We start from the raw sequence: 10533 nt of genomic DNA, 5'->3' as shown, positions 1-10533 counted from the left end.
CGCTGGGGCCGCGCTGCCCGGGCCGCTGCGCCGCCGCCTAGACTAGCCTGGGCTGCTTGTTTTGTCTCTGAAATTGACAAGGACGCAGGGAACCCGCTGCTAAATAATGTTTCTGGTAACTTTCACGTTATTCCTCCCCACCCCTCTTCTCTGGTCTCTACCCCCGGGGAGGCGATGGCCCTAAGTCATCCCTGGTGCCTGGCCTGCTCGCGCAGATTATTAGCATTTTCCTTCTCTTTATTTTGTTTCATTTCGCCTTTTGATTTATTGGAGCTTCTGGAGGAGGCGAAGGGGGGGTGAGGGGTGGGATCGGGGCTTCCTCCTCTCTCTAACTCTTCTCCCTCCACTGGCTCGCTACGGCGGTGCTGCCTCCGGCGGGAGCGGGGCCTCCCCGGGCCCCCTCCATCCCCGGCCTCGCCGCCTCCTCGCCCTTCTCCCAAGGCTGCTCTGGAATCCTCTTACTTTTTCATTTTAAGATGTAAAAACGTTTTCCCCTACAACTTTCAACTCCGTTGTTTTTCGGCTGGTTTGATTTCTGTGTGTTCAACTTGTGCCCGATACTTTTCTCCTTTCTGACTTTGTTTTTATTTTTGTTTCTCTCTCTCTCTCTCTCTCTCTCTCTCTCGTTCTGCCTCTCCCCTCCTCCTCCCCTTCGTCTTCCTCCCTCTCCCCCTCTCATCTCTACCCCATTCCCACTCTGATCTCTGATCTCTCTCTCTCTCTCTCTCTCTCTCTCTCTCTCTCCCTCTCCCCCCCACCCCCCCGGCTCTTTCCCCTCTCTACTACTCCCCTCCGTTCCCTCTCGCCCCCTGCGTCCCGCTCCTCCGGGCCGGGTTCTCACAGTACGATGAGCTGCCCCATTACGGCGGGATGGACGGAGTAGGGGTTCCCGCTTCGATGTACGGAGACCCTCACGCGCCGCGGCCGATCCCCCCGGTTCACCACCTGAACCACGGGCCGCCGCTCCACGCCACGCAGCACTACGGCGCTCACGCCCCGCACCCCAATGTCATGCCGGCCAGCATGGGATCCGCTGTCAACGACGCCTTGAAGCGAGACAAGGACGCGATCTACGGGTAAACCAACCCCCGGACCCAGCTTACTGTGTGTGAGTGTGAGTGCGAGTGCGTGTTTGTGTCTGTGTGGGTAGGGGAGGGCCGGCTAAGTGGGGAGCTGTTTCTGCAGGGGGGCTGCTGGCCGTAGGAAAGGACAGTGGAAGGGAGCCTGCTCCTCTGTGTGCCCTTTGAGTGTAAGCCCAGGATGAGAACGCCTACTCCACTCCCGCGGCCCCGTCACTCCAGACCCCACCGCCCGCCCGGAGTGGCTGAATCCTCCGAATCTTGCCGGGCCTTCTCCCCAAAGACAGGGTTCCTGGCCACGGGACGCAGGGCTGGTTATTTCAGGCCGTTTAACAGAGGCCTTGACGCAGGGGAAAGTTTCCTGCGGCCGAGGAGCAACTTTGTGTTTCTTTTTCTTTCTCCCCCACCCCCTTCTGTTTCCTACTGAGGGTCTGGGAGTCCCTAGAAGCAGCTGGAGCTGGGATCAGGGCTGCTTCTGTCGGCCAGGAAGTCCTAATCACCCACTTCTTAATTCTCTGTAAATAAAGGGGCAGACCTTGAAGTGAAGCGGAGTGGAAGAACTGCAGCTCGCCCCGAGCCGCTCTTGGGGGGAGTCAGGGAGATGGCTGGAATTATTTGATATTCTGAGCGAACTCGGGAAGGGGTTGGGGACGCACGGCCCAAACGTGTGCCACCCGGGCTCTTCCGGCGGCGGGATGCCGAGGGGAGGGGACAGTGGGGAAACAACCACTGAGCCTAAAGCCAGAGGCCACAAGCATCCCCAAGTATAGCTAAACACAAAGGGCGTACACGCATGCACACTTCCAAGTTTTAAAACGCGATTTATTTATTTTTGTCTGCTGCAGCGCTGGAGAAATGTAGTCTTTGGAAGGAAGCTCTGGGGCGGTTAACATTCCTGTTATTTTGGCCCCCACACCCGGGCTTTACTAGAACCAGAGCAAACAAGTTTATAGGGCAAGGGGGTGGGGAGGTTAGAACAGTCCCTAGAAATTAGGAACTGTCACTTGGGTGTGTTGAAGGTGAAGCCTTCGGCCTTGTCTGAAAGGCCCATTGAAGCATTTTTATTTTATTTTTATTTTTTGGAGTTTTCCTTTCCTAGGAGGTCAGGCTGGATGGCTGGGGTTGGTTGGGCAGCTCCTGCAATTGGGGAGTGGGTTTGGATCAACTCTGGGCCCCAGATGGCCTGGTCTTCTTGGATGTGTCATTACGTTCCAATTGAAGCTGTTTATTTGGCGGGCTAAAGTGGCCGGGGACTTCTGTGACCAGATCTGAGGGATTTCTGAACGGAGGCAAAGGGCCAGGCTGTTTTTCCTTTCTGTTTCTGGCCCAGCTCGGCTGACTGAGGAAGGGTTGTAAAGTGTGATGCGTGCCTGTTGTATTAAAGAAGGGGTCCGAACCCTCCAGACTTGTTGATTACAGTTCTTGCTCCTTCCCTCTGCATCCCGTCTCCGTGTGTGTCTTCTGCGTGGCGCCTGCCTTTTAGGCACCCGTTGTTTCCTCTGTTAGCTCTGGTCTTTGAGAAGTGCGAGCTGGCGACCTGCACTCCCCGGGAACCCGGAGTGGCCGGCGGGGACGTCTGCTCCTCCGACTCCTTCAACGAGGACATCGCCGTCTTCGCCAAGCAGGTCCACCCTTCTTGACCCGCTCGCCCTCCAGCAGCCCTTCTCCTCCCTTCCCTTGCTCGGAGCTTGGTTTGAAAGGAGAGGAAAAGGCCCGACACCCGATCCGCTCCCCTGGCCCAGTCCGCACTCTACGCCTCCGCCCCATCCCTCAGCCTGGAGGCGAATTGGGAGCAGAGATAAATATGGGTGTTTGTTTTCCCCCCAGCCAGGAATACAGGGGCTCGACCTGCGAATTAAAGTTGACCTGCTCCTAATCTGGGGCTTGGCCTTTTCCCCCGCCTGCAGCTACAGGAACTAGAATTGGGGAGAGGGGCCGGGAGGGACCTGGGAGTGCACGGGTGCCAAGGCAGCTGGGCGCCTGGCGCTGAGGTGCGCGGGGCTCCAAGGAGAGGGAGGTGCGCTGGTGCATTGGGGTACAGTGGACCCCCAGAACGGTCCTGAATTCCCTGCTCCCGCCTCCTGGTCCCAGGTCTCCCTTCCCAGAGCCAGGACCAGAAGGCCTGCTTCCTTTTCACCCGATCCCACGCCTTTCAGGCCCAGTTTGTTCGTGTATTTGAGCAAAGCCCCTCTCCCTTTCTCCGCCACTGGCCCTCCACGGTTCTCCCTCTCCCACTCCCTTCAGTTTAGGAGGTGGCAGGGTTTTTCTTCTTTTCAATGGGGTGGGAATTCATGCTGACTTTGCCTGCCTCTTACAGGTCCGCGCCGAAAAGCCCCTTTTCTCCTCAAATCCCGAGCTGGATAATTTGGTAAGGCTCCCCCCCGGGTGTCCATTTCCCCAGCCTCCGCCACCTCCCCCCCTCCCGTGTCCAAAGCACCCTTGCTCCCTGGAGTTCGAGCCCTCTTTGGAGCTCTATGGCGAAGGGAGGCTGGGAACAGCTTAGAGCCCCGGCTCGGGGAATGGCGAGGGGGATCCGGGTGGGAATCGGGGGAGCGGAGCCCACCGAGGCAGACGCCGGGGCGCGGCGCGGGGAGCGCAGGCCGGGGATGCTTCCCGGGCGGGCCCCCGAGCCAGCGCGCGGGGACTGGGGGATTTCCTCTGCGTGGCGAGCCAGGCGCCTGCCCCGGGCGGAGAACCCGAGGAAGTCACTGCGGGCGCGCCGAGGGCCGGCTGGCAGGGGGGCAGGGGGTGAGGGGCGGCCAGCGCAGGCCACTTTTAGGTGCGATTCTTTTGCTAATTTGCACGATTTCAATATTAAAAGTACTTAAATCCGCTTTCAAAGGCCCTGCCTCACCATTCATCTGGAGTATTTCCTTCTTTAGGAAGGACGGATTTCGCTGGGTATGCGGTTCTAAAAAGCTTTTTCTGTCCAGAGAAGCGATTTTTTTTCTTTTTCTTTCTTTTCCTTCTTTCTCTTTCTTTTATTTTCTTTCTTTCTTCTTCTTCTTTTTTTAAAATTTGGCCTGAGGTCAAAGGAGGGGACAGTTAAAGAGGACTGAGGCCGAGAAAGAAGGCCGTGCGGGAAGAAGGCAGTTCTAACAAATAAACAGCACAGTGAACATCAGGCGAAAGATATTCGTGCTGAGGCTGAGGTCGGGTCAGATGCCTAGCCCGTGGCCAATGAGGCAGAGATGAGCAGTAATCATTGGTGTTTTCTGACTATTTCTTAATGTGTGGGTTTTGCCTGGCCACCTGCCCCTTTCTTCTCCCCAGCCCAACTCCCTCAAGCAGCCCCTACTCAAGACCTGGGAGTCCCAGAGCCCTAACGCCATCCTCTTAAATTTTCCTTTCAGATGATCCAAGCAATACAAGTACTAAGATTTCATCTTTTGGAGTTAGAAAAGGTAAGCAGGCAATAACCACCCCCCCCATTTTCATTTAGCCACAGCCCCTCTGTTAGTTGCTGGGAGTGTTTCCAACAAACTTCCAGTGTGAGAGATTGCACACCTGGTGATTCTGAGCAGGTCACTGTGTCCTTGTTTCCAATGGTTCTTCAATTCAGGGGCTCAAAGAATAAGTGAATCAGGATAGCCCTGCCTTTTAAAGTACCCCCTCTCACCCGCCCCCTCCCCAACTTTTTTCCCCTGGGCATGGAGGATTATTTTTAAATGCAGCAAATCATTTGTGTTAGTGGACATTTGGTTGCTTGTGTCTCTATTAGCTCAACTCACCCTGGGCACAGGGTTTGCATTAGATGTCAGCAGAGGTGATCTTCCTCACTGGGGTGTCTTTCCATGGCTCTGCAACTCTATCACTTTCCCCTGGAAACATGCAAGACTCTTAGCTTATTGAATCACAAATGTTCCTGAGGCCCCCAGCTCCAGTGCTTTAGGTTTTGAAGTCATTATCAAATCAGATTTTCCTCTCTGGTCTCCCACTCTGAACCCATTTATTTCCAGTCCAGTTTCTTTCTTTATTGTAACTTGTTGCTCAGAGAAATCTCTGGAGAATAATATCTGTAACAACAATTGCTCTATTGTTTCCTCGCTTTCAACTGTTACACCTCTTAATTAGACTTACTTTGGAAGACAAACCATTGTTGCTCTTTCCAAACCTAACTGTGCAACCTGATATTTCTCTTCTTTCAAATTGTAACAACAACATGAGCTGAACCCCCACCCCTTCCAGGTCCATGAACTGTGTGATAACTTCTGCCACCGGTACATCAGCTGTTTGAAGGGGAAAATGCCCATCGACCTGGTCATTGATGAAAGAGACGGCAGCTCCAAGTCAGATCACGAAGAACTTTCAGGCTCCTCCACAAATCTCGCTGACCATGTAAGTCTGCAAGCTTTCGGCATTCTTTTAAGGTCACTGGGCAAAGCATTTTTGTGAAACTCATCTAGTTCCACTGACTATGCTTTCTTTTTAAATTGCTTGGTCTCTTTGGTCTCTTTTGGAGTCTTTTTCTCTCTTTCTCATTACCCCTGCCATACTCTTTTCCATTTTCCCTGTCTTGGACCCCTCTTTATTTATGCTGAGAGTCAAAAAAAAAGAAGAAGAAAAAGAAGAAAAACCCACCAGGGAGTTGATAGAGTGATTTGTGCTCTTAATGTGTAAAGTTTCCTGGATTTGGTGACTGGGGTGTTAGCAAATTCTCTCTTTGATATGGTGACTGCTGTCTTTTTCGGTTTCTCACTCTATGTAATCTGTGCAGCAGGAAGAGAAAGAGGCCAGGCAGCTAGCTGGACAGGGTGGGGGAAGAACAGGAGAATGAACTCTGGGAAAGAATTGGGGGGTGAGGGCTGGGGGACTTCTCAGTTTCTCCCAGAGATGACAGTCCCGAGAATTATTGGCAATCTTGCACTGCATTAGAAATAAAAGGAGTGAATGCACGCGTTACAGTTCTCGGGGCTTTTGCTCTGTAGAAACTTACTGTCAGAATATGGACTTATTGCCAAGTGCCTGAAGCATCTTCATAATAAAAGACAGTAACCTTGATGAACCAATTATTAACAGTGTATTACAGAAAGCTGAAGGGAATTATGATTGAGTAACCATAGGTTAGTGGTTGCATTTTAACACTTTAACAGTTGGTGACTGAGGACAGAGAGTATAGTAAGGAACGACTGTGTGTGTCAAGCCAGGAAAGGAGATTTCTTTCTATTCTCTGTTTTTAATCCTATTTTGGAACTGATCTAGTGAGTCTGATGCTTTAAAAAAAAAAAAAGCATATGTAGTGAGAGTGAAATTTTGAAAAAGAAGCAAAGAGAAGAAAGATTGCAGCTGGTAGGAAAGGCAAGAGTGGTGAGGTTAAAGAGTGGGTGTGAACAGCAGTTTATTTATAGGAGCTCAAGCCTGGGGGTGGGGGACAGGATGTCTATACATCCATTTGAACTCACAGGTTCAACGATACAGGCTGTAGTCTGAATAACTTTATGGCTGAAATATTAATTAAACACCCTATGTGAGTTAAACAGGCATTGAGACTTGAAGGCAATTTGTAACATCCCCCCCTTTCCTGAGTGTTAAGAGAAATGAATTGAGCTGCTTTGAAAATAACCCATCTGTGAGGTTCTCTTCTCCCCCACCAAAAGTTTTGAAAATATGTAATCATGTATTTTAATAATTAACCTTTGCACTCTATGAGAAGCCAGCCTAAGAACAAAAGTTTAAAGAAATAAAAGAAAACCTCAGCCTGGGGTGTTCAATACTGTGACAGAATAAATACTATGGTGCTAGAAGCTCCTCCACCTTTCTTATCCTTTTCTATCTCCAACGTGATGGGTGAGGGGCTCTTTTGGATACTGAGCGTATTAAAGGAAATCAAAAGGGCACAGCAGTGGCTATGTACAGTTGGTTTGCTTCTCCGTGGCTCTACAATGTGTGTGGCTGTGGTCCATGAAGCATGAATACTGCCTCTGAAATATTTATTTTTGTTGTTCTTTATTTATTTTCTTTGCTTTCTGTTTATAAATTCATATGAGATTACATTATTTGCGGACTAGAGAGGACTCTATTGGCATGTTTTGTAGCATGAAAGGTTTACAGTTGTCCATAGTCAAATGCTTTTCTCCTGCTGTTTCTTGGGGTTCCCGACTAGTTGGTTTTCTATAACTGCTTCCTGGCAACTGTTTTTCGAGTTGATGTTTGGGGCAAGCTGCTGTTTATGTAGAAGAGATAAGAGAAACTAGATTGTTTAGAATATTGGCTGATAGACATGTGAATTTATGGAACTATTGTAATATTTAAATATAGACTGGAGAAGGAAGTTGTACCTAAGAGAATAGTGTGTTAATAATTCAACAGTCATCATCTTTGGATGAAAGAATCAACTGTATCATTTGTTGCTCCTCTTTCAGGCCCCCAATCAAGTAAATATGACAACTGATTTATTTTGAATTCATGAGGGCTTGCCACCTCATTGGGTGTCATAATTTAAAGCCTTTTATATCCTAGAGATCTGATTATCACATTTTTTTTACTTTTGCCCCCTGCTATTTGTTTTGAAATGAAGGAATAATTTGTTCCACCAGCACACTGAGAGGGTGAAATGGAGAAGTTCACCACAGACTTGTGTTTTATGCAGGTCGAGAGGAAGGAACCCTTGGAGGGCGTTCACCATTTTTAGTTTTTGGTACCATAGGTGCATTGACTGGATTCATATCCAGGCCTTGCACTCCAGCCCTGCAAAAGGATTCCTCTCAATACTTTTTACCCTGTCCTACAAATTCCCCTCCCTCGACCCCCCAGCCACAAAAACAGCAAAACACAGGGCACCCCTTCCTGAGCAGCATTGGGAGTGGGCATTTTCAGCATGTGAATGTGTCCAGTTGGAATCTTCAGGTTTATTTTTTTCCATTTGCTTTGATATGCATATTTAATACATTGCCCCAGGCTGGATCTCATTTGGTGAACGCTGGTGCAGGGGTGATGATGAGCCACTTCAGAAGGACCCAGACAGCCTGTTGTTTTCTCTGTTTTATCTGTTGGCCCACTATTCTGATCTATGGAGCTTCCTTGTGGTTTTATTTGCACATGAAATGCTCAGAGCATTTCAACTTATTGGCTATGAGTAATGACAGCTAAAAAGAAGCGTAGTTTAATTTGTCGTGTGCCAAGGTTTCTCTAACGGAGGTGACAGTTTGTGACAGCTGTTTGACACCCCCCAAACACATACACCTCTATCCTTATTAAGTGGTATCAAGCTACAGTGTGTGTGTGTGTGTGTGTGTGTGTGTGTGTGTGTGTGTGTGTCTAAGGAAGAAGTGGGCAAGGAGGGAGACAGGATGAAAGAGAAAAAGAAAGAGCAAGTGTGTGATTTGGTGAACTAGAAGGCCAAGGGAGAAGTGTCAAGGGGAAGACACTACTAAGTATTAATACAGTTTTCCATTTTCTTATTAAAGAACTTGAAAATATAAGTGAATAGAAGTAATGGACATAAATATCTGCGAAGGCAATAGTATCATCAGACTTTTAAGAATGCATTTTATATACGGCTACTTGGTAAATCATGTACATTTCACATTCCACAGTGTCATGTAAATATTCTGAGGTAGCAGAGATGTATTAAGAGAAGACAATCATAATAGCCTTAACATTCAGGGAGGATACTGGATTTGTTCATTTATTATTAACATATATGCTGTGCCTAATGGTTGCAGCAAGTTTGGAATTAAATAGAAAGTGCAATGTGCAATGTGATCTACTATTTTGTTGTAGTTAGTAAGTTCATAATGAGTTGATAATTATAATATACTTTATTTTCTACTCTTGCCAAGTACTCATAATACTTACAGATAGGTAAGGGCTATGGTGGATTTCTTTGAAATACTATAGAGAAAAAAAAAATGTGTGCTAGTCAAAGGAAATAGACCTCTGTTCTCCAGCTGTTCTTAATGTTACTTTTCTCAGACATTCAGATTTATCATGTTTAAAGTAAACATGCCAAGAAAGCAATTTTTTTTAAAAGTCTCAACTTGAAAACTGTTGTGAAAATGCCTTTCCTAGTTTGTAGTATTTGTGAAAAATTGGTAAAAGCCACATGATCCATTTTATATAATTTTAGATCAAATCTCTAGATCTGTTGCAGCCAAATGAAACCTATTGCTGTATTTAGACATGAAAATATTATATATTTTTAGTTCAAGTTTAGACAAATGAAATATACGTGTTGAAATATATTCTCTGAGCTAAGCTTTCTGTGCTTGAAGTGTGTATTATATTGTTATTCCTAGTTAATACTCATTAAAAAGCTGCATTTTATTTTCTTTGAAATAATTAAACAGAGGAAGGAAAATATAATTATGTCTATTAACATGGAGTGGCAAGTGTCTTAAAATTGATGAACTCTGACAATATCACTAATGAAAGAAAATGAATTTCAATTTCTGTGCTGTAATTTAAATCAAGATAGGCTGGCATTTTCTTTTGCATCTCTGAATATGTCACTTATTTATGTCTAGATAGTTTTTAAAAATGGGTTAGGTCAGAGGGGAGAGTTGCTGGAATCTTGTTCCTGACAGAATACGGACAACTGCCCATAGAAAAATTCTATTATTACCTGAGAAATTAGAAGAGAGTACCAGTGAGGAGAGCTTTGGGGTTAAGTGGTTGTCTATTGAAGATACAGGAAAAACACTGAGACTTGGTAGTAATACTAATTCTATAAATAATACAATTTATTTTATCTGATACTTTCTAATGTTGCAGTGTAAGATTAGATACTATGGTGGATTTTTTTTTCCCCCAATGCATCTGGGACTCTTTCTTGTAAAGTTGTACCTCTGAGCTCTCTGTCTACCAACTGTAGGAGTCCTGGTTTTCTGTTATTGCTGCTGCTACATAGGTTCTGGTTGTTGATAGCTTTCCTGTTGATTTCTTGTCAAGAATAATTATACTATTTAAATCACTTAGGTTGTGGATTTGGAGTATATTTTCAATGTAACTGTGATGAGATAGAATTAAATGTAAATACACTTGGCAAACACATGTTCTCTACCAGATTAAATAATTGGCTTTATTCTGGGTCATTTTCTTATTTATTTTCATGCTGAATTTCATATGGAATATCCCAGCACAGTTCAAAACTACAGGAGGTGTTTTAAAATATGGCTTTGCACTAATAACACAAGACACTTCTGTCTTCTCTAAAAGTTATTCCATTAAATGGAAGAATTGACAACTTCTGGTGAGATTTGTCCACTTATCAATTCCCAAAACTTAATAAAGAGGTGCAAATGAGGAGACGAGGCAAAATCTTCCACTCTATTTACGTTTTTAAGGAGTGAGTCTTGGTTCTGAAAGTACACACAGGTCTCCTGAGTTCTTATATCAACTTTAGAATCACAAAGTTGAAATTCCAACATTTATTCAAACCATGCAATTAACATTTTTAACTTTTGTAGACTTGAATACCCCAGGCTAGGAGTTTCCCTCTTATTTTAAAAAATAA

General features: G+C 46.2%; 1 protein-coding gene across 13 annotated transcripts in view; it reads left to right on the top strand.

Annotated features, from left to right (window-relative positions):
* The window catches only part of Meis2 (Meis homeobox 2), a 202790-nt gene that overhangs the window by 2392 nt on the left and 189865 nt on the right, over positions 1 to 10533 (top strand). For 8 of the 13 annotated variants that reach the window (XM_074065619.1, XM_074065616.1, XM_074065618.1 and 5 more), the window contains exons 2-6: positions 844 to 1076; positions 2563 to 2704; positions 3397 to 3447; positions 4433 to 4483; positions 5268 to 5417. In XM_074065619.1, the coding sequence (XP_073921720.1) occupies positions 871 to 1076; positions 2563 to 2704; positions 3397 to 3447; positions 4433 to 4483; positions 5268 to 5417 (600 nt within the window). In that variant the 5' untranslated portion in view covers positions 844 to 870. Of the gene's footprint in view, positions 1 to 30; positions 116 to 843; positions 1077 to 2562; positions 2705 to 3396; positions 3448 to 4432; positions 4484 to 5267; positions 5418 to 10533 lie in introns of those variants that run through there. The other 5 variants (XM_074065623.1, XM_074065621.1, XM_074065617.1 and 2 more) reach the window with 1 other exon arrangement.

This window comes from Castor canadensis, chromosome 2 (genome assembly GCF_047511655.1).
Source record: "Castor canadensis chromosome 2, mCasCan1.hap1v2, whole genome shotgun sequence".
Taxonomy (NCBI): Eukaryota; Metazoa; Chordata; class Mammalia; order Rodentia; family Castoridae; genus Castor; species Castor canadensis.
The sequence above is the reverse complement of the archived record's forward strand: the minus strand, read 5'-3'. Positions and strand labels throughout refer to the sequence as shown.